This window comes from Mastacembelus armatus, chromosome 17, assembly GCF_900324485.2.
Source record: "Mastacembelus armatus chromosome 17, fMasArm1.2, whole genome shotgun sequence".
Taxonomy (NCBI): Eukaryota; Metazoa; Chordata; class Actinopteri; order Synbranchiformes; family Mastacembelidae; genus Mastacembelus; species Mastacembelus armatus.
The window spans coordinates 13,411,368-13,435,464 of record NC_046649.1 but is presented as its reverse complement, the minus strand read 5'-3'; the positions used below and the strand labels follow the sequence as shown (position 1 = coordinate 13,435,464).

Below are 24,097 nucleotides of genomic sequence, written 5' to 3'. Positions count from 1 at the left end.
AGCAACAGAGATGTAAGCGCATGAGACACTGTTCCCAGAGTCAACCATAGTAGCTTAAATGCTCAAATCCCAGGCTAATACTTGGATTTTCAGACAGAATACATTTTCATAATGTGGGCCACACCAATAAATAAAGGTCTTTTCCAATTTATAATCTTCACTGTGTGAGAGAAACAATCTGAACTAATGTTTAAGTTATAGATCTACTGGGTAAATATTGCTGGCCACCAGCATTTTCTTTGGAACCAGATTTATTGACTCTAGTATTGATGATATTCAGGAACTGTCCAGTTTGCAGAGAGGAGTTTCACACAAGTCCAGATTTTGTACAACTGGATATTCTGATTATGCATCTAGACATTGCAGAGAGAATTCAGATTCTTCAAAATATGTATTTGGCATCTCAGCTTGTCATAATGCACATCATCTCTGCCTAGAATAATTTCAAGTATCAACGGCACTGTACAAGCAGCTGCTTGGGCCTGTGGTTAGAAGATGAAGGGTGCTTGTTAGCGTGACACCCCAAGAACCACTTCATGTGAGCAGTGACGAAGCCTTTCATTTTCCTCTTCTGGAAAAGTTATTTTGCTCAATTCAGTTGAGTGATTGGTGTCTGAAGAAGAAGATCAGGATATATTGGGATTTCACACACAAGTTAGTGCAAGAAGTGTAGGAGACAGACAAAACAGAGAAATTGGCTGTAGCAGTGCAGAACGGACAGCTGAGCCACAGCTCTGAGTTAGCCAAGTCAATCTTCAATCAAACTTTCACCCATTGCTGCAAACTTCGGGCAATATAGTATTGAAAGGTTCAGATTGTTGGCTACAAGGGGCTGAGATAAGGCTCCCCAGATAAGGCTCCCCAAACACTCGCCGACCTCAGTCTTCATGAGAGAGGGAAGGTAACTGTAGCATGTGTGGAGCAGCTGGTCTTCCAAGTGAATGGAGGCGTTGTGGTTAGTTGGAAAGAAAGGGCCCAAGAACCTCCTAATGCCACAGGCATGACAGACAGAGGAGAGTGCAGGGTAGTCCCAGGACAAGCTGGAAGGATTACACCTCTGAGATGGTATGGGTTTGTTCATGAAGAGCTAAAGCAAGATTTTGAGGAAAAAAGATGTCTGTGCTGCTTTGTTCGTCATGATCAAGCAGATGCCAAATAGCTGAATGGCTGAGATGAATATACTGCTGTAAAGAAAGAAGCTGATTCTGACATGCATGTGTGAAATGCAGTTTTTCTTATGTGGCTTACAACGGACTTTGCCTTCTTGTCTTGTCAAAACAACAGTAAGAATAGGATACTTGAAGAGCTAAAATATTAAACATTGGTCAAGTAATTTTATGTAACAAAAACTGGTGTTTGACACCTGTCTCAGCTTGGGTGGAGATCTTCCTGCTGACTTTATTCCCCTTAATAGCCCAAACATAGACGGTGTAGAGGACCCCAGGTCTTAGGCCAGTCAGACTGTAAGATGTGCTGTCAGGCCTAACTGGGATCTCCATACTAGAGTCCTCAGAAGAGCTGTAGGTTAGGATGTAGCCATCAATTTCTGCCTGGACTGGATCCCATGACACACTGAAGCCGGACTCTGTCACATCTCGGGAAAAGAGGTTAGCAGGAGCATCCAGTTCTAGAGGAAGATGTTAGTGAAGGATATTAATACACTACTGATGCAAACTACAGTGTATACATTGGTGACAAATTAAAGGAAAAAACTGATCATAGTAAATAGATTTATCACTAGATGACTTGATGAGTATGAAAATGATGAGTTTTCACCTTTGACCTCAACCTTTGTGTATCAGTTTGAGACTTTGGAACATGCTCTCCAACACCAAATCAAGGAATATTTTTTGACCGGTTTGCATTCATCTCTCCAGTAGAGTTGTTTCTAGAATATTTACCAAGGATTACTGAAGATGGCTCATGATAGCCTAAAACACTTTACTGTAAGATGTTTTTTCCTTTGATTTGTCACCTACCTGTATACCATTTCATTTGACAGAGAAATATATTAACTTATTATAACGTCAAGTATAGGAAAATGATTTCCCTTAGATATGACATTAGCCAGTCAAAGCAATTTCTTGGATTTGAATACAAAGTCATAGATCTGAGACCTGTCTCAGCTTGTGTTGAGCTCTTCTTGCTGGCTTTGTCCATTTTGATGGCCCAGACGTATACAGTGTAGAGGACTCCAGGCCTAAGACCAGTCAGCATGTATGAAGTAATGTCAGACCCAACTGGGATTTCCTCACTGGAGCCCTCAGAAGAGCTGTAGGTTAGGACGTAGCCATCAATTTCTGCCTGAGTGCGATCCCAAGACACCTTGAAGCTGGACTCTGTTTCATCTTGTGCCAAAACGTTAGTGGGTGCATCCAGCTCTGCATGGGGAGTTATCATTAGTATGGAATACTACAGGACATCACAACATCCAGTGCAGAGATAATAGAAATGATTTATTCCTGATATGCATCAGCAGTTTGTGGCTACCTTTGAATGTTTGGTCAGTTTGTAAGAAGTTAGAAACACAAAAGAAGATGTCAAACTTGGATCAAACTGGAAAGGGTTAAAGTTTCTTCTTTTTTGTTTTTTAAAAAAATCAAAACTTGTCTTTATATTATTTGGGTAAAAATACCCAAATAGAGAAATATTGGATAAAAAAATATTTATAGTAAAAAATATAGTAAAAAATATAAAATAGTTACAAAAGAATTATTTTCTAAATGTTGAAATCATTCTGACGATGACACGACAAATGTAACAGTGCTAACACTGGCCACTAGCAAGGCGAGTTTCAAGCCACTTCAAATATTTGCCAGCTGCTATTTGATGTATGGGTAAAGCTATTGTTGATAACATGCTTCCCTCCTCAAAAAGGAGGAGAAGAAATCGGACATCTGAATCTGGATAAACACTTTGTAATGAAAAACAGAAAAAATGGAATAAGCACAACAACTGAAATCTGTAAATTCAACAAATTATTAATTTCCCACCAAGTCAAACATTCATATTGTTGGTATTTTACAGCTGCATCAGTACAAATATGAGAAGTGTTACATTACTTTTGAGTATGCAGATATCCATAAAAGGATGGTTGGCTCCTGGGTTCAACTGAATTTTTAAAGCTGTTCAGCTTAATGCCAATCAATATTCAAAATGTTACTTCTGCTGCCTTTCTAAAGGAACTTAAATGCAAGCAGACAGCAACAGCTGTTAACCTTCATGACAGTCAAATTAAAAGACAGGAGAACACAGGAAAGAAAATAACCAGCTTTGTTGACCAAGCAAAACTGGCTCTTCTCAACTGTCTTGCAGACATTCAGCCTCAGGGTAAGCTAAACCGCCTTTAAATGAGGTGTCCAACTTAATTATGTTAAATAGCCTTTACCAGTGACAGTTCAGGTTCCCCCTCTTGGCGGTTAGGTAAAGAGGGGTTAATGTGCTAAGTGTAAAATGTCAGCACTGATGGTTTTGACTTCTTGCCACCACAAAATTGTCTAGAAAACCTACACATAGATCAAAAAGAAATGATTGGTGCATTGTACAAAGGGGATATTTGAAGTATGAGTTGCACAAAGGAGCATAAGAAGTGACAAAACATCTTTACATCTGTTCACTGGCTGTAACAACAAAAGAAAGAAAAGAAATGTGATGCATGGGCATGCTTGAGACATCCGAGCACCACAGGTCAATCGCAGAACCATCACATTGGTTATTCATTTCTATTTTTGTAGACATTTGAGATAATCTTGTAAATTTAGTCCCATTTTGCCTGCATATCATGGTCTTTTGTAAATTATACACCCCTGACTGATCAAAACAATTATTCCTATAATGAGTTCAAAGTTTACCTGTTTCAGCTTCAGTTGAACTCTTCTTGCTGACTTTGTCTCCCTTAAAGGCCCAGATGTAGACGGTGTGGAGAACTCCAGGCCTCAGGCCAATCAGCCTGTATGAGGTGCTGTCACGTCCTACAGGGATATCAGAACTGGAGCCCTCAGCAGAGGTGTAGCTTAACATGTAACCCTCTATTCCTGCCTGGACTCTGTCCCAGGAAACTGTTGCAGTGTCCTCTGTTACCTCAGTGGTAACGAGGTTTGTTGGAGCATCGATGTCTAAAGGGGACATGAAAAAAAAAGATAAAAAATCCAGAAACAACCAAAGAATTAATTAGTACATATAGCGAGAGAGAGTTTTAATTTGCATGACCGCACAACAATTTAGGAAAACTTACAGTAGACCACACTCATATTCACATATTTGCACAAATGGCTAATGCTGTTCTTCTGGGATAAGCTGATGGAACCTGTCTGTATGAATTCAACTCCTCCAAATAAAGAGACAAATACACAGTTTGTCCATGCCCTGTAGAATGAAAGACATTGATCTGTTGGCCCCATTGGCAAGATGCCATCATCTGCCTGTGCTTTCCAAAACTGTAACAAATTAAAAATCCATTTTATAACAATGACAGTGCTATGTTTAAGGTCTGGTTAGGGTGTCATAATTACTAGGTCTGCACAAGGGCTTTGTCACTGAAATATAAAACGATGTTGCTCTGGGTCACTTGCTGAAAGGACAGATGCTGTTGTTTCTTGGAGTCACAACAACAAAAACAGGAGAGTTTGTACTGAAAGTGAACAGGGCAGTATGATGTATAATGACAACAGTATAATGTGTAGTATGGATGGAGTCAGAATGAGTATGAACCCCTGCTCGAGAGAGTCACAACTACAATGAATTGGCTTTTCAGTGAAAAAAAAAAAGTGAGGAAACAAAGCAGAACCGGCAACAGCAGCATAAGGTAGGTGTAAGTAAGCAGTAGTCTGCAACAACGTTTTACATCAAGGAGTTAGTTATAGAGCACTTTGAAAAATTGTCACTGATTGTTGTTGCATGCAAAACTCTTCCAGTATAAATTTATCCAAGCTTATTATCCAAAGTTTGGCTTTGTTATAACTACTGAAGACAACTAATGATCCAAAGAAGAATTTGTACCCTGGCTTGGAGGAAGAGCTCTGTGAAGCTCTTCAAAAGACCATCGCAAGCATGCAACACAACTTGTGGTCTTGTCCACATATGAGTAGCAGAGGGTAGAGGACACAGGAGCAGGGCAGAACACAGGGCCTCTGTTTCTAATGTCAGCAGGATTGAGGAATCACAGGAGACTTATGAAAGAGGCGGGGGTTTGGTTGGTTGGTTTGTTAGTCCCTGTTGAGGGAATCTCCATAAAAGTGAAGAATGAGACCGAGGAAGAGAGAGGGAGACAGAAAATAAACAAGGCAAAGTAACAGAACCATAGTAAGAGAGACATAGAGGAAGTCAAGGGAAATGTAAAAGCAATCATCATTTAGGATTATTCCTCTGTGGCAGCAGCTCAGTTGAGGTCAGCCCTATGTCAGTGCTCATGAAAACTGATCGATGATGCATCTAGAAAGGAAGTATGCAACTACCTAAACCTGCATCCCCTTTCAGTCTCCTCTTTTATCCTGCTGTCACTTTTCTGTCCATGTGGCTGCTCTGCCTGACAGTCTGTCATGAGCAAAACCACAGAAGAAATTTCTAATAGCTCCACGTTATTAGGGCTGAGTGTTTCTGCCAAGGCCTAAAATTTCAGTCAGATCATTCAGTAGCTGAAGTGAGCAACACTAAGTGAGCTCAACGACCTTCTATCCACACATGACAAACAACTTCACAAAGACTATAAAGGTATAAAAAGTAATTAAAAATTTAAAAAAAAATATAGACAAATCTAACATCAGTGAGCTTGTGACAAGATATATTATCTTTGGTCTATTTATATTACAGCAGTTTTAAACATTGATTTCATTCTGTTTTGTGGCATGCCGACTGTTCTCTTAACAGAAGTCCCCCCCCCCATTACTACTGATAATTTCACACTAGCACATCTTGACAGACAAACAGGCAAGCGTGGCCCATCAGGCACATTGTGAGTAGGTTTGCATATAATTTGGCACCATCTGGAAAGTGGTTCTGACACATACCCACAGTAATCTAATTTTAAAGTCTAATAGACAATTTGAGTTAGCAAAGGCAAAAATTAACGACTGTATATTTCCCTATACTTGGCATAAATTGTCTTTCCCCAGATTTTTCTGTCTGTAGGACCATAGTGAAGAAAACTGAAGTAAACTGGCACTGGCTGTTACTGTTAGCCTTTTACTGCAAACACTTTTTATTTATATATTTATTAGTACGGGCAATCTGAAGAGGATGAATCTAGTTTTTCATCAAATATTAGGCACATTTGTTTGTGATACATAACTCAAATTGATCACGGCTACAGATGTCCTCTTGTTTCAACAAGAGTAAATTAAAACAGCGAGTTTTAAATTGATTTACAACAGCTAGACATCCCAAAAGAACCATGAGAGTTAAAAGCATCTCACAATTTGAAGAAGAGTGTGTAGTTGCTTATCTCTCAGTACAAATTAACTTAAAGATTCTCTTCAGACACTTAAGCCAATATAAAAATACTCTTCTGTGAAAACTATAGTCTAGCAAGTTTCGGCACAAAACAAGCTCAATATAGCCTTAATTTGAAGATTCATGAATATAAATATATGCAAAGGATCCCACACATCACACACAGCCCACCACTTCATGTTTTTACATTGTCACATTTTTACATTTGCAGGTAATTATATAAAAGAGGTCTAAGCCAAATGTGCAAGTGTGTTTACGAACAGAATAAGACTTTGATAGTGTCTCTTTTTGTTCTCAGTTTATTCAAAATGCTATCTTCTAACAGAGAAATGAGAGAATGAATTATTGGCAGTAGTTAGTACTCAGGCTGCTATGAGGGAGCCAAATGTAATACTCCAACAATGGTACTAACATTAAATAGTAAACTTAAACCAAAAAAAATCTGTGGACTCTGGCACATTTTCTGTCAACAGTAAAAACCTTGGCTCCAACTCTTGTTCACTGAAACGTTAGCTGTGGCTTCTCTGAGATCATAAAACTGCAGATATTTTCAGGGTGAACCACAAATGGCTTTCACATTTATGGCGTCAAAATGTGTTTACCTGTGCTTGTTTGAACCCAAGATTTTAGGAAAGCAAACAAAAGAATTTGAAAAGTCCCTGCCAGTGATACACTATGTACACTATGTCCAGTTAGTGACACCAGTTATAGTCAGTCGTAACGTGGAGGTCAGATATTTATGGGTTATAAGAAAAACTGACGTTTGAATAAAGGGGTGTTTAAATTGGTCATCTAAAAAAGGCCTATACTTAAGGTTAACTTTTGTCCCTTTTGTGTCGCAGTTCATTCATTATTGATCTGGTTATACATTCCTTGTCTGCCTTTTACAACTCTACTAATTATCCTGTGATTACAGATCCTGCCACACCTACCTAACTCACAGTTACCCCAGCCTGTCCTGCCCTCTCAGTCAGTTAATTACCCACATCCACCCGCTCACCTATTCCCCATTTATTCATTGGCATCCTAGCATAAATGCTAGTCCACTTCCACTTGCCCTCTGCCAGATTGTTTTCTGTGCCAGATCAGATGTGGCTTTCCAGCATTTGTCCCTGTTGCATTCTGCCTGTTTTTGCACTTTACCTTTTGTCTGCTCCCACTTGATGTTGCTGTCCTTGACCCAGTCCTTTCCCCTTTACCCATGTGACCTGTATTATTTTGAATAAAGATGAACAGTTTTTTATACTGTCACTGAGCCATGAATGACTCCAGTGTTTTTAAAAGCCAGGCTTCCAGACTGTTTTTTTTTAATACTCTGAACAACAAAGTGCTGTTCATTTTGGTCTTACAGGTCTTACAGGTCTTATAGCTGCTGCCTGTTCTGTCTGAATTACCCTTACATGTTATTGGATCTTTCTTCCAAGCTACTGCTACTTTCTGAATGTACCTCAGTTTGCTGTGAAGTTACAGTCTATGATGGATCGAGTAACTCCAGACGTTCTACCCCACTAGCTGCACAGCCTCGGCGGTTACCAGGGCTATACGACACGAGCTGTGGCTTCAGCCATTTGGAAAACAGCTTATCCATTATGGGTGGCATGTTCAGCAGACACATAGACCTCAAGGTGCACAGTAACAGGCCGTCTTTCATCATTTACTGCCTCACAGTTTCACAGCCCCACTACAGAGGAAGCCACTCAGTATGCTGTGACTAGAGCACAGGGAAAATATGTGTCAATGCAGTGCCATTCTTACAGAGACTACAGTGTGTCAGGTGTGACAGATGTTTTGTTGTGGACTCTCCTGGATGTCTCTAACAGCTTGTTTGTACAGTAAACAGATCACATTTCTTTATGAGAGACCTTGCTTTACAGTAAGTGGTCAAATTCTGATGTTACATAAATTATAACATTCACATTTAGCAGTTATTAATTATCCATCAGTTTAACTGGTCACCATATGGATTTGCTCACACAAACATCAACACAGCTTTTTTATTTCATATGAAGGATATGGTAATGCCGTCAAAAGCAGAAAATGTACTGCATATTAAAATTTGTAGATAAATGATGTAAAACACCATGTAAAACTGGTCTATTATTTTGTACATTTTCCTTATATTCTCCTTACGTTGGTTTTATCTTCCGCCACATATAACTATGCCAGCCCAAGGCAAACAGCATGTTCTGTGCGATAACAGGTTCTCTCTGTTGTGCCATGCCAGTCATATAACCAACACATTTTTTGCTTGCAAGCACAGTGGAAGACTATCCTCTTCAATCACCTCTAAGACTTTTTGTGAACACCTAAAATGAAGGATTGGTGCTACTGGGGTGGAGACAAGTAGGTGGCACACTCACATAGAAGAAAAGATTAGCAATGACAGGGACTCTTGAGTATTGGACTGACTTCAAAAGGACAGAGGTGAGTCTTGAAAATACCTAGCTAAAACTGATGACTAAAAAGCATTAAGTTGGCTGCCTCAGGGTCTAGAAAATGAAAAGCCATCAACCTGGAGACGGCTTTTGAACTAAGTAACCCCTGAGGGTGGATGAGAGTAAAGGTGAGGCTGGGAAAACGAAAGGGGAATGAGAGGCAGAAAAATGGAAAATAATGCACAAATAAGCAAAATAATGGGAATAGCTGAATACCTATCATACAACTGTGGGTTATTTGCCAGTCACTTAAATAATAACTTTAAAGAAACTGAATGTCGAGACCAGCTGTTAAAGTGGAAACTATAAAATGAATTTCTCCTCACGTACTAAAACCAGTCCAGAACCAAGTTAGACCAGATACATACACCTCATCGCTAAAATCTAACATTTACCAGATGGACTCCATAAATCACAGACCTTCTCACCTCAACCATTAGGGTGCATCTTGTAGTCGTTACACTATTCATATCATGTTTCCATTCAGTGACCATGCTCACCACAGTCATTAGGAAATGTCCAGATTATTAGGCTGTAAATTTCAGCTCTCCACCATTAACTCATAATCGTGCTTCTTGCTGGCTGTATTCATTATGCTACTATCATTGGCTCTGTGTGGAAGATAATACCAGGCTGTATCATATAGTAAGTCAGTATTGTGTGTGACAGATTATATGTTTTTCCCATTAGGTTCTGACCAATTTTGAATTATAGGTGGTTTTGACAAGAGCTAAGAGCTGTCTTTGATGCTACACCCAATTCAAAGCTAAGTGGAATATGGATACCCTCACTGTTTCTTTAATGTGTTTCACTTAGAAAAGTGGCTGATCTATCATTTTTAACTGCCGTCCACATTCAGACACAGTCGGTGGTAACACAGATGCAAATCTCTGCTATTTCTGTCTTATGAAAATCTGTTTCAGGAAAATTGGGCCCATTTTTTGCTTCTTGATAATAACTAAGTAGCACAGAGCCATGTTAGGTTAAATGGCACATAAATGCAACTCACCTGTTTCACCAGTGACAGAGGAAGATTTTCCTCCAGTGTTTCCTTTAACAGCCTGAACTGAGATCAGATACTCTGTTCCTGGATACAGACCTGCAAAAAGACACCTTTGTTTGAGCTCAACAAAGACAAAGATGTAATTAACTCCAGCACTTCAGTTTCAATTAAATTTCTTTAAATAGCACCAAATCACAATGAAAAATCATCATGGCACTTATATTCTCACTTTACATACTAAAGTCAAGACATTACAGTTGTATAAACAAATCCCTTGTCAACAGTCAGAAAGGAAAAACTGGCTTTAAGACTAACAGGCTCAGGTTGTGCACCCATCTGCCTCAACTACTATTATACCAGTGGTTCCAATTCTAGGGGCTGGGACCCTCCAAGAAGTTGCAAAATACATCTAAGGGGTAACAAGATAATTTAAAGGGCAAGAAATAAAAACAATACTTCTATTATGCCAGACTATCTGTATGTACATTATCAGGCTGCAAAGCCTTCAAATGAAACAATCCTAGAGGGAAATTCAGTCTTTGGTTACAACATGAGTCCACTCTGAGACCATATCTCTGATGAAGCTTTTCAAGTAGACATTGTTTGTTTTTAAGGCTTCACAAGTGGAAAATGGTGGGGAACCACTGATTTATTCATTTAATGTTATCTTCTCAACATCTGCAGTTTAATGTGGACGTACAAGATTTACCAAACATGACAGTAGTTAGTCAACTTCCGAGACTAATTCAAAATTTAAGTTCAAAGATCTACTCAGAGACATCACATTTTAGGTAATCATGCTGTGTCGGTGTAAACTAGTTGGTTCTCTGTCCAAAACTTACCCACAATAGTATATTTGGTGCGCGTCTCTTGACTCATCTGCACATTCAGCTCTTCCTCCTGTCCTGCCGGATCAGTGTGTGTGAGCTTGAAGTGATCCACCTTAGCTGGTGGGTTCTTCCAATCCACCCGAATAGAAACTTCGGTCCGGTCCAGAACTCGGATATCATTAAGAGCCGAAACATCTGGGAAGGGTACGAGTGTTGGACAGCAGGGTAAAACTGGGTGTAACAGGAATCAATTGGATCATGAGGGAGATATCACATACAAATATTCATATTTTGTCCTATTATAAATCCTCATACGAATAACAATGTGACAAAGATGTCACGAAAAGTGCTCATTATTAATGCTAAAAACTGATAAGGCAAGAGCTGAATGTGTGCCAGTCTTAAAAACAAATTCAAACTCAGTTGACATGTGATATTATTACATAGGTAAGATAATAATACAGTCCAAAAACATGTATGTCAGGTTGATTGGTGACTCTAAATTGCCCATAGGAGTGAGTGTGAGTGTGTGAGGTTGTTTGTCTCTATGTGGCCCTGTGATGGACTGGTGACCTGTCCAGGGTGGACCCCTGCCTTTCACCCAAAGAGAGCTGGGATAGGCTCCAGCAGATCCCTGTGACCCCAAATAGAAATAAGTGGGTATAGATGATGGATGGATGGATGGATGGATGGATGGATGGATGGATGGATGGATGGGTTAAAACATTCCCCTATAAAGTGGGACAGCCCTTCAAAAGCCTTAGTGAGCCATGAGTGGTTAACGACTGTGGTCAGGTGAAGAGATGCAACATGTTGATGTCGGAAGTTTTGATTCTTACGTTATCTTGAGCTGTGATTTGTCTTGCATGAGCTATAGTCATCATATAGTCAGATAAGATAAATGCAATGAAAAAGTAGATGTCTTTTAACACTTAGGGACATTGATGGATTTGTTTAAGCTCTGTCTGAGGTATGGCCAATAACTATGGTTGTAGTTAATCTCATACCATTCATCTGTGAGTCTGCCTCTGAAAATCCTCAGTTTAAAGGTCTTTGTAGGCTTTCTCTTTAATCCTAAAGAGAAGTGGGATACCCTTACTCATGAATGTGCAAAACTGTGGGTAAGAGCTAAATGGTAGGACCATTGGTTGCATTAGGGCCTTTATGTAAATGCATGTGCAGAAGTGTACCATTTTGAATATGATCATAGCCAGATGGGATGTTAAGATTTAAAGCATATGGCCATCAAGATAAAACAAGCTATTTTGTTTTTCTAAGGGTAAAAGAAAAATCTAAACTTAGATAATCTTTTGAAGTAGATCCTTGTTTAAAGTTGAAAACTATGTGACCAGTGAAAATGTCTGCCTCATGCTGTGTACTCACACATCCATAAACCAGATGATGGCATGGTTTCTCATGCCCACATAGGAATGCCATGCTCTGTGAGCCTTTCCATGGCTAACCACACATTACAATCAAAGTCAGCATCGATGTCTGTTTCACGTATGCCCACCAATCATGTCTAATATTCTCTTTCTTCTTCCACATCTGTGATGAAGTCTGATTTAGTGTGTCTTTGCTCACCTGTGGTGGCTTCAATCTTGTCAGCTTCACTTTGGATTTCTTTGATGACAGCATATACTTTGACGATGTAAGTGACCCCAGGATTCAGGCCTGTGATGAGGTAGGAGTTCTCTGTGTTGGGAATCCGAACCTTGGACACAGGGGATGGTTCAAACAAAGATGTTTTAAAAATGGTTATTAAAAATGTGGTTCTGTGCTACATCCTTTATTTGATATATCTACTGATATAACAACAACAACAAAAAAAGCATACCTGCTCCAGGGCACTCTTATTGTCTTTGGGATGATATGTCAAAATGTAATATTCTGCCCCACGAACAGACTCCCACTCAACCAGAAGAGAGACGTCAGTTACCTGGACTAGCTGCAGACCCTGAGGGCTGAAGACTGAGCAATACAAAATAATTAATTAAAAAAACAAAAAAACAAAAACAAATGTAGACATATATAAATAGAGTTTAATAGAGGCTGTACAATTCAATATAATATTTTATCACATTAATTGAATTCTACTCTCTCCCTGCCAGTCTATCTTTCTCACCTGTACCATAACAAAAAAGTGACTTTGTATTTCTATGACCCAGTTTGGATTTAGCAATTAAAATACGAAGACAGGTGCTGAGCTATTGGCTTATAATCAGTTTTTATTAAGTAGGATAATTTTTACAGTGAAGGTCTATGCTAAAATGATAGGCTATTTAAATAATCTAAAAAAAATCTGATTGAAAAACTCTTGTATTTGCTAGATCTATTGTCCATTGATTACATTTCTGTTATAAGGACGGGACATGTGAGAGTACATGAGGTACATCAATTGTTTAAGAATCAGAATAGACTTAATACAGACTTGTTCATTGTGATAGTTTGGTGAACTCAAGTATTGAACTTTTATGGGTAATAATTAACAGACAGAAACAATGGCTGCAAGGAAGGTAAGGAAAAACAACAGTTATTTAAACTTCTTTAACCTTTCTCACTTTCACAGCCCTTTCTTGTCTCTTTCCTGCTGTCGCTCATACACTGCATGAGAGGATCATGAACCAGACAAGAACAATGCTCTATTCTGAACACTGAGGTTTCTTGCTAAATCTGAGATGGAAATAATTGGGCAAAAATATTGCTTTTCAGTGGTTACACAAGGCCAAAGTGCCTCAGTGGAGGAGATGAAAAAAATATGGTAACGGGGCAAAAAGGAAGGTATCTAACCTTGGTGGCGTACAATAATATAAGAGAAGCCAAGAGACAGAAGACAGCAAGTCAGCAGTGTTGGGGAGTGAGGTTTTTCACAAACAAGAAGAACTTTTCAAATGGGGGAAATAAATGGTAGCTGGTGGTAGATTTAGAGATGTATTGCAAAGTACACAAATGTTAGGATAATTCAAGGTGAAACATGTGAAATGGATGGTGAAAGTGTCTGCCATAACTTTGGCAAGGAAAGAATTTACATTAAACTCAGATGATGCTTCACAAGACACAGTCAGAAAACCTAATGTTTTCCCTGAAATATGGCAGCCCTTTTACATCCTGTAGCAGTTCATATGCACTGTGTTGCTACTCCAGGTATGACTGTCAAAAGTAATGGAATAATATTTCAGAATAGCTGGGATGAATATATTAACATATTTAGATTTGGAAAACCATGAAACAATTATGGTTTGTGTTGTCTCTGATTGAAAATGAGTGAAATACCATTTGAAAAAGGAAAATATGCCTGGATATATCAGTGTTAATGCTATTCAGGCAAAAATGAAATGGGAATTCAGTCAGATTCTTTTTCTTTGTTCTGTCATGCTCTGTTACTATTTTTTTTTTATACATTTCAAATCCATTCATAATTTAAAAATAATTCATTTATTGAAATTCACTTTCAATTCACTTATGAAGAGAGGGCAGATAAACTTGAAGACGTGTCGGAATAAGGTTTTCAGTTGAGGGCAAAATTGAAAGATACATTATGTTCAACACAATCTCTTTGAATGTGTCTACAAAAGAAAGACAGAAGCCACAAGCAAAGCCCCAAGTGCTTGTATTGTTTTCATACAGCTCTAAAGAAGTTACTATGTTCACTTGTAATAATCACACTTGCTATCATTTCCAGATTACCTGATTAGATGTGACTGCTGAAAGTTCTTTTTTTAATAATAACCTGGAGAGTTCAGGCTACAAAAATATTTTCATTGTTGGAGCACTGCTGTTTCTGTAAACCATATGGCTGCTGCTTTTGATAGTGGGGTTAAAAAATAACACTGAAGCTATATTAATATCAGTTGCATGGAATGAAATTGTATATGGACCTATGCTGGATGTCTATCGAAAGCCACACTTCAAGAGTCATGTTTCCATCATCACCCAGGGAGCAGACTGACATCCATCATTGAGGGGCTGACATGGCAAGTAGCCACATAAAACAAAGAATGTCCTGACTGCTTTGCTTTAAAGCGCTTCTTCTCCTGCTGCTTATTACCACTGTTATTACTAACACATTAAATCAACACACTGTATTATTATTATTTCCTAACCTCCTACTTTCCCTTCCTTCCTTCTTTTCCTCTAACATGGTGCCACTGTTGATGTTGAACTCCAGCAGAATCAAAGCCTGAAATCACTTCATTTCAATGAAATCATGGTGATAGTAGGATATAGTGAAGGGAACAGAGACAGTTATTATTAAAAAATCCATCAATCTTTGCTCTGAAGAATTTTAATAACTTACCTAATGAACAGTCTTCTCCATAAAAGCCTTCATCACAGATACACTGACCATTCACACATTGGCCGTTACCAACACAGTCGTTAGGGCACTTATGGATGCTGCAGTTCTCCCCACTGAAGTGTGGGAAACACACACATTTCCCATCCACGCAGTGTCCTTTGTCATTGCAGTTGTCTGGACAAATCGTTTGGCTGCAGTCATCTCCTGTGTAGCCCTGATGGCAGACACATTTCCCATCCAAGCATCGACCGTTGTCATTGCAGTCATCAGGGCAGGAGGACACTGAGCAATCTGGGCCTTCCCATCCAGGATTACACAGGCAGCTGCATGTATCATGTTTGTAGGTACCATGGCCACTACAGCTCATGTCCACACCTACAGAAAAAAACAAGTGCAAAGGTGTTGATAGATTAGGTGGCAGACACAGTTTATACTAGAATTATGTGAAAAAACTCTTCACTCACTCTTTACTGATTATGTTGCTCTAGTATGAATACTATGAATAACTCATGGAAAATTCATTGGGTGTAAAATCTAATCCTTTTGTAGCTTCACTGTTGTCAGGGTGTAAAATGTAATACTTCTGCAGCTTCCTCCCTAGTGCAGCAACTTCTACTCTCTCACCCTATGAATTCTGGGTCAGGAGTTGCCTTCCACACACAGTTTTCCAAATACATTAAGATTGGGGCAGAGCTTTACCTGCAGTACCACCTTGTCCACAGCATCCCTGAGCACACTGGGACTTCAGGTAGTTAACTTCTTCTTCCAGCCCATTGACTCTGTACAACAAAGACTTAAAGCTTTCAGACTCCTCACAGTCACACTTGGGTGTTTGCAGCCTGATGTTGTGTCTGAAGATGATGTCGTTGTCTCCGTCTGTAGTGGTCTCTGTCTGCAGACCTACAGCATATTAATAATCAAATTTACACACATTCATGCAGTAGGTTTAAGCACAATATTAATTCATTTGTTTTATCTTTCACACACACAAAAAAAAGTAATTTATCTACCAGTGTACATCGGAGTGATGGGCACATAAATAATGCATACATATTTCACTCATAACCTGCTTTACTCTGTAATTATTCTCAGTGGTATTGTTTCTCTGTCTGATTTTAATTTGTGTTTATGACCTGCTTCATCCTGGGTTGGCAGGGGCCCTAGTTTACAACTTGAGCTCCCTGGGATGTCAATTTTATACACATGGCTGAAGGTGACTCCCTGCTCTGGGGCTGGGGGGTCTGGGTTGTCGGCGGAGCTGAAGTGTGAGACGGTGCAGAGTAGAGCCAGCAGGCACAGAGACCTCGGCAGGATTCTAGTGGTCATGGCTAGGGGACATGATGAGAGGTGATAATTAGTATTTTTTTCTGAACTTCACACTTTTTTTTTTTTTTTTTTTTGGAAGCAAGACAGACATTCAGTTCATACATGAAACACAAAATGATGACTGCTAATCAGAGGATGATTTGAGAAAACAGAATGGTAGTTTCACAACAGACATTAATATATGATTAAAAAGACCATTAGGAATTTTGTCTGAGATACATGTTTTTTTTTTTTTGTTTTTTTTTTAAAATTTGGATAGCAAATGAGAGTATGCTGTCCTTGTGGGCCATTGTCCTGCTTGTTTTCCAGCCATCCCTGCCCCATACACACTGCTGATTACCTGGATCTGGTGTGTTCAATCAATCGGGAGCTGTAAAAAACATCTCAGATGAGGGTGGAGTTGGGGGAGATAAAGTGAAGTGGGATCGTCCAAATTCAAATTGACTGAACACACCAGATCCAGGTATTCAGCACTGTGTAGGGCAATAGGCCTGAGTTTCCTGTGGTAAAGCTACATTTGTATGTACCAGTCAAAGTTTTATAGCAAACTGAAGACAGAAATACAGTCCTGAAGATACATGAATTTGTGCTCAGATTTACATACCCTTAGCATTTGAGAAATAGTGGCCATTTTTTTAACAGACAGAAATTATCAAACAGAAAACCTTTCTTTATAAGGAAAGTGGGCATATGGTATCTTTAGCATTCATAGTTGTCATTATGATTGTGCCAGGGGTATGTAAATTTAAAAGCACAACTGTAAGTTACATTGAATTCAGCTGGGTGGATTTCTATTTATAATCTCAGGATTAAACCTGAATTACTGTTGTGTGTCTTATGCCCTCATTCTACAGGGTGGTAGAAGAAAGTGAGCAGTCATCACTTTGCCAGAGATCCTTTTTTTTCATAACCATAAATTGTGCTCGGTCAGGCACATCAAAGTTTCAAAGGAGTGCAGAAACTTGTCCTCAGTGATGATGTCAATGTGTCTTATGACAGTGATGTCATGTGAACTTAAAACCCTACAGCGGCTTCCCTGGAAAGTCAAATTACATGCTTTGAAAATAGTATGCCTGATTTAACCTTCACTAGGTCTTTTGGACTTTGGGCTGAATTTAACTTTCTGTTGTAAAAGTTTAAATAGCAGCAGAAGGAAATTTTGCTCTAAGTCTCCTGAGTGTGTGCCCTTTGGAAACACAAAACCTCTAATAGTGATTGAAAGCGCAGTAATAACATGTGCGATGCTTGACAAGTGGAAAACTGCATACATTAGCTTAAATAAATATGCTGGACTTATTTGAAATGATACAGGATTATTCTGTGGAACATGCATGCACTGCAAAAATCCCAAAGTTGTTACAATACTCCATATACTACCCACAGAAGACAGAAACAAGAAAGTGTAATCCCTATTAGCACTGTGATAATGGAAGAGCTCTTTATAATGTCAATGTTTTAGCCAGATGTGAAACTGTAGAATCTGAATTTACTATTTGTATTTAGGTGATTTTGGAAATGTATTTAGATTTATTAATTATTTACTAACTAGGCACAACTTTGATGAGGAGAAACTGACCAAATGAAAACACTTCATATCCAACTAAAACAGATGGAAAAGTTAAAAAATGAAGGAGAAACAGATCCTTAAAATCCCATTGGGTATGATGTGAGCATTGGCAAGAACCTTAAAATGTCAACAAGTGGACCTAAAAGTCTGCCAATCTTCCAGCTACCATGATACCATTATCACATTAACAGAGATCATGAGCAGGGATCCTGGGTAAGCAAATCACCTGACCTTTTGAGTGGTAAGGAAAGGTCATTCATATTTTCAAGAGGTCAGGTGGAAAGCTACTGCACTTACTAAATTGGATACAATTTATTTTCTGTAAACTGAAATAAACTGAAACGCTCTTATTATTCACGGCGGATGTAAGTCATGTAATTCTGTGACTCAAAGTGTGCAAGCCCTTTTTTGGGAGACAAATAGACATGCAATTTCCGAGACCTGTTTCAAACTAGTCCAAACTCAATATACTTAACCTTGTTTGGTTATTTCAGCTGCCTACTTGATTGCTGGTGGTGAAAAGCTTGAGGTTGGAGAGTGGTGCCAGTGCAAGAAATCCAAGCTATGACTTCACTGGGAAATAGCTTTTTTGAACGTAAGTGGTGGCCAAAACTTAGATTTTAGTGGATGTTTTACATCAATGACCAAGACTTTGGAGGATAAACCCCCCCCCCCAAAAAAAGTAAAAAAGACATTAAGAGGAAGAGATGGATACAGACAAGTGGTATGTATGGGAAAGAAAAACCAAAGAGAGATAAAGTGAGTGAGAGAGACTGAATAGGTGAGAGAGGGAATGATGGGAAGTGTATGTGAATCAGTGACAGCCAAGCTGTTAGTCACATTAAAGACAGTATCCTACACCCCTCCAGAATGGCAGTTAGCACTGGCACACAGAGATGCTTAACAAGCATGTTTATAGCGCCCTGTCAAGATTTTATTTGATGCCTGCTGTTTTCAGACCCTTTTTTGTATTTTTCTTGGAGGAGGTAGCACTGTGATTTTCCAAGCAGGGCCGATACTGACGGCTAAGAATGTCCCAGTGCAGGAAAGAAAGACAGAAAGAGGGAATAATGAAAAGAGGAAAGTGGGGCAGTCACATTTATGATGGACTGCTGAAAAGATAGATGGATGATGGATGACCAGGTAAAGGAATGGTTGGACAGAAAAAGGGAAAAACAGAAGGTTGAAAGACAATAATAAATGAATAAATGGATGAGAAATAAGATTTTTAATCAAATGATTAAAAATGAATGGGTGGGTGAGATCAGTGGATGGATAAAGGGGTCATATAAATGTATATATATATAGCTGTGTACAGCTATAGAAAAACTAATCGTCCATGTGCAGTCTTGTACAGGCAACTTGTATTGATGTTTTCAGATAGTAATTATGTAAAGGATGAACGGAGCAGATGGTGGTTGGACAGTGACATGACAAGCAGGGTAGCAAGGAATGAAATACTGAATGTAAGTGGCTGTCATGACAGAAAACAGAGGAGTCAAGGTTTTGTTCAATAACTGTGAAAACAGACCCGCTGTAATGAATATTTGATGGCTCGGTAACATAAAGATGTTGAACCCTGATTTGTCTTCAGCACCTTGTATATTCGTAATCTGAAAGCATTTGTCATCAGTCACTCCAATTCAATATGCATAACACTGCAGGATAAAGCAGGAAAAATAAAAAGAATGGCTCCAGTCTGGTGGATACTCTCACTCAAAACACACCCATTCAGATAGCATTTCAGCCTGGCTTTCAAACTGTCCAAAGTAAAATTCAACATGTCTATAAATGCAGGTAAAAATTCCTTCCTGACTACAACCCCTCTATGTCAAAGGAGTCAATGGTCCTGTAAAATGTGTGTTCATTCTTTTATATGAGAAGGAGAAGTATGTGGGACTCTTGAAGATGTAGAATATGTGTGTGAAACCTGTCATTTATAGCTTATAGAGGCTAGGGAGATTGGCTTCAAAAGTAACAAAAGCAATTTAATATCCTAAAAACAATACTGTCTGAATCCACAGACACCTCTAACTGTAGGCTCCTTGACAAGCGCTGAAGGGTTGTTGTGTGTGTGTGTGAGTGTGTGTGTGTGTGTGTGTGTTTCAAACCATTTCCTTATAACTTTCTGAGCTTTGAAAGCTGTGAATGTCTGAGAGAAACTTTAAAAACTTTGTCTGAGAGAACAAGAGAGAGGGGAAAACAGACCACAAGTCAAAGGCAAACTGTTGTAGAAAATAACTCAAATTAGGAATACAGAGAGAGGCAGTAGAAAAAGAAGTGAGTGCACATTCGCCCTATCTTCTCTAGAGAGCCATTAAGCCTCAGACAAAAGGCCAACTGTTTTGCCAGATTTCAACTCAAGACAAATCTCATTGGACCAAACCAACAAGAATGAGTATGAAATGGAGAGAGGGCTGAGCAAAAGAAGCAGCAAGGTCATGCCTTTATGTGCGGTTGCAAACTTTACAGTGTTGGTGGACAATCTTTTCCCTTCCTCTTCTCCTTCTTTTCGCAGCCGCTTGCAGGGGGAGAAACTATATGAGAAACAAAGCTGAAAGCAATTACTGACTGAGAGCAGAACTCGTATCTACATGATTCTGTCTCCCTCCTGCTGCCTTCCAGACCACAGGGAGACCTTGATAAGGACCTTGTTTCATCAGAACCACAGAGGCTCCTTACCCCTTAAACGGGCTGTCAGATTAAACCTGACCGACCAAAAAGAAAGTAAAATAAGACAACCCATGCATTAAAAAAACAAATTCTAGAAAGAGATACAGTTTTAAAATTTTAAAAAAGTGTTTTCAGTTGCCCTCACATGCCTGGGAGTCATTTTCAAACAGTGAAGGTAAATGAAAAAAAAAAAACTCTATAACTGGAGTTGCAAGGTTTCCCTGAAAGCAGTCATGCCAAGCACTTTTTCTAAGCCACCCACTCAAGGCTGGGGGTCTCTCTTTCTCTCTGTCTGTCTTAATCCCTCTATCATTTTGCATGGCTGAGGGCCCACATCTGTAGCTCATTTTACAAGGGCTTCTGGGTATTCCCTGAGCCAGCACAGTGGCGTTAAAGGTAAATCTTGTGGATCAACAGCCCTGTGAGAATATCACCCCAGCACGTTGCTGTTATAAATATTTATGTTATTATCACAGAGGAAAAATAGCACTTGCAGCTCTATTAACAGACAATATAATAATATTATCTGAACTGTAATATGGCTGTTAACTGGAACTAATACACTTCTGCAGACACAAATAGCTGTCACACCTGTTCAAATGGGAAAATAATTGCTCATTTATATAGTAATGTCTGATGATTGCTAAATATTGAATATTGATTTTTGAACTTCTTGAATCCAAATTTCAGAATGCTGTCATTACTTCATGCCAATAATCTAAGAAAACAATAACCAATGCTTCCAAAGCATGCACCAAATGTTCATAAAACAGTGTGTCAATCACTTATTTCATTACATCTGCACCACAAAGTGCCGCCAGTCATAAGCACAACTTCAGTCCTAGGATACTTGATAAATCCCAGGTGTCAAGCTAAACCTGTTACGTAATTGACAGTAAAGAGTAGTATGAATGAAGAACTTAAGACTTCTGAGTCCTGGCCATCTAGTGCAAAATATATCTACAAAAATGCAAAGTGAAAAGGAGAAATGGAGAAAGTGATGAAAAGCTAACTAAGGGAGTTAGATGGACAGAGAACAGAGAGGACAGAGAAAATTGACCAGAGAGAAAGAAAAGCTGAAAAAGACCTGAGGCTGAACTTGTATGAAAAATGGCATTGCGATAGACAGGAAAAAAAAAGATTACTAAAATAAATAATTTTCTCTAACATCATTGTAAATTTATTTAACCTATTAATTTAACTCTGAAAACAAACTTGTAAAACCATCACACACCTGCAGGGTATTGGACAAATGGTGAGCAGACATAGCAATTCTAAGTTTCAATCACAGAATTAAAAAGTTGTCTTACCGTTGAAGGCTTTCTTTAACTTTCTGCTCCTCTACCTTCTTTCTCTTTTCTCTCAAGAACTGAATGCCACCCACCAAGCTTCTCCTTTGCCACCTGTTGACAGGGCAGTGGTTTGAAGACCTATACACTGCCAGTGACTTTTGCTCTACCTCCCTCCCTCCCTCAAATGTTAAAATATCTCCCCTGTGCCTATAGGCCAATGGCCAGTTAGTTTGGGAGTGTTTCCTCTTGTCTTCTCCTCATGTGAATGAAAGAAAAGAGAGTAGGAGAAGTAGTAGGAGGAGAGATCATAGGCAGCATTTACTACTTTTCCATGAGTTAATCACTCTCTACCTGAACATGCCTCTTTCTTTGCTTATTCATCTCAACAGTTTCGCCACTTTTTCTCCTTCTGCTATTATGCTCTTAAGCAGAAGGAGTAGGATCCTAAACACAGCGGCTCGACAAGACAGATTTAAGACAAGATTAGATTTAATCTGGATCCAGCAATGTCTGCAGACTGTGTTAAGGACATTTCCTGGAATAAAACTGGCATGGGTTCTTGAACACAGTGATAATCACAGGAATCCTTTGGGATATTTATATTTAGCTGCTTTTGTCAGACGTCTTGACTTGATTTGACAGGCAACTAAACACATGCATAAAGTGACAAGAAAAAAAAAAAAAAACATCAGCATCGACTACCATGACCATTTTGAAAGACCCCAGGTGTCAAGGCTGGCAATAGTTTACGCCGACAGCGGCAGTTTGTCTCTAAATATATAAGTTTCGAGTTTCAATGGGAGGACAGTGGGATTGTTCAACTTGAGCTGAAGCTGAGGGACAGGTTGTGGTTGTCTGTGTAGAGCAAATGGTGTTTGAACTTTAAGATTGCAAAAATCACAACATGACGACACAGCAACAACAACACAACATGATGATCTACTAATGTTGAATAGAATAAAAACCATAATTTATTTGGAGTTGTCCTTCTGGCTGCTTAATGCTGTATGTTTTTTTTTTTTGTTGTTTTTTTACATATCTCTTTCAGTCTCCAGCAGTTCCTGAGGGAATGTGCTACTTTAACTGCTAAGTTGCCTTGAATTTCTTTGGATCATGTAGAAATATTCTTTTAAAATACAAAGCTCTATGTGAATTAAATATGTTGAAGTACAGGGTAGAAAGAAGTCACCTGGAACCAGCTGGAACAAGGAAGATCTATCAGATATTAACTTAGAGAAATGTTAATGTGAAATGTTCTTTTTTTTTTGTCACTTATACTTAAATCACTCAGTACTCTTAGATTACATTGCTTTAAATGGAGGTTATGCTGTAAATTAATACACGACTGCAAAAGCTGTATGGTTGCATGAATCTGCGTGGTCAGAAAGAAGAGTCTGCATGTTCAGTACGCTTGTATTGTGGTATCATATGTGTTATTTTTGCCAGGACTTGTGTCCTTGTATGTTTGCGTGAGCTGTGAGCAGGCTGTTATCTGAGATCAGCTTTAAATGTTTGGAGCCAATTACCGACTGGAATTTGGGAATAGGTGAGCCGATTCCAAATCAGTCCAATGGAATGCAATAATTCTCAGACACACAGATACACACAAACCAATCACTTGAACAGCAAACTTGTACAAGTTTGTCACAAATATCATTTCAAGTTCAGTTTCAGGGGACAACTTGTACATTACAGCTTTAACTAATTTTGGGAACATTCAGTGCAGCAAAATAAAGAGCTTACTGATGTTTTTGAATAAAAAATATTGAGATGAGATAAACTTTATTAATCTCTGAAGGGAAATTCAGGTATTCTTGTAGTGAAAGTAAGTTTCTCCATTACTCACTATTAATCACTATTTTATTATTTTAGTTTAAGAAATGTGCTTATTTCTAAAAATAAACAAAACAATTTTAATTGAAATACAACCCCCCCCCCCCCCCCCAAAAAAAAAACGGGAATCCTTGGCTTAAGCAAACACAAAGAATACACAGAACATCAATCAGCACATAGAATGTCCATTCATGCACTAGGACATACTGTGTGGGAATACACAACATTTCCGGAGCTTCATGGGACAATAAGAAAACATTTCATGCATATCACTATTAAGTTTCAGGGAAAGGTTCCTCTTGGTTTCAGCCTATGGTAGGAATCATTTGCCATGCCAGCAACAGGTGTAATAGAGTTTTTCAAACCAAGGTAAATTTTATATTTATATATATAT

The 24,097-nt window shown here is 38.8% G+C and overlaps 1 protein-coding gene across 2 annotated transcripts in view; it reads right to left on the bottom strand.

Annotated features, from left to right (window-relative positions):
- The window catches only part of tnn (tenascin N), a 29,272-nt gene extending 7,157 nt beyond the window's left edge, over positions 1-22,115 (bottom strand). For both annotated transcript variants that reach the window (XM_026313519.1, XM_026313518.1), the window contains exons 1-11: positions 21,889-22,115; positions 16,146-16,340; positions 15,712-15,912; positions 15,013-15,387; positions 12,553-12,686; positions 12,300-12,429; positions 10,728-10,910; positions 9,892-9,981; positions 3,852-4,115; positions 2,118-2,381; positions 1,364-1,627 (exon numbers count right to left, since the gene is read on the bottom strand). In XM_026313519.1, coding sequence (XP_026169304.1) covers positions 1,364-1,627; positions 2,118-2,381; positions 3,852-4,115; positions 9,892-9,981; positions 10,728-10,910; positions 12,300-12,429; positions 12,553-12,686; positions 15,013-15,387; positions 15,712-15,912; positions 16,146-16,338 — 2,098 coding nt within the window. In that variant the 5' untranslated portion in view covers positions 16,339-16,340; positions 21,889-22,115. The remainder of the gene's footprint in view (positions 1-1,363; positions 1,628-2,117; positions 2,382-3,851; positions 4,116-9,891; positions 9,982-10,727; positions 10,911-12,299; positions 12,430-12,552; positions 12,687-15,012; positions 15,388-15,711; positions 15,913-16,145; positions 16,341-21,888) is intronic.
- Positions 22,116-24,097: the final 1,982 nt, after the last annotated feature.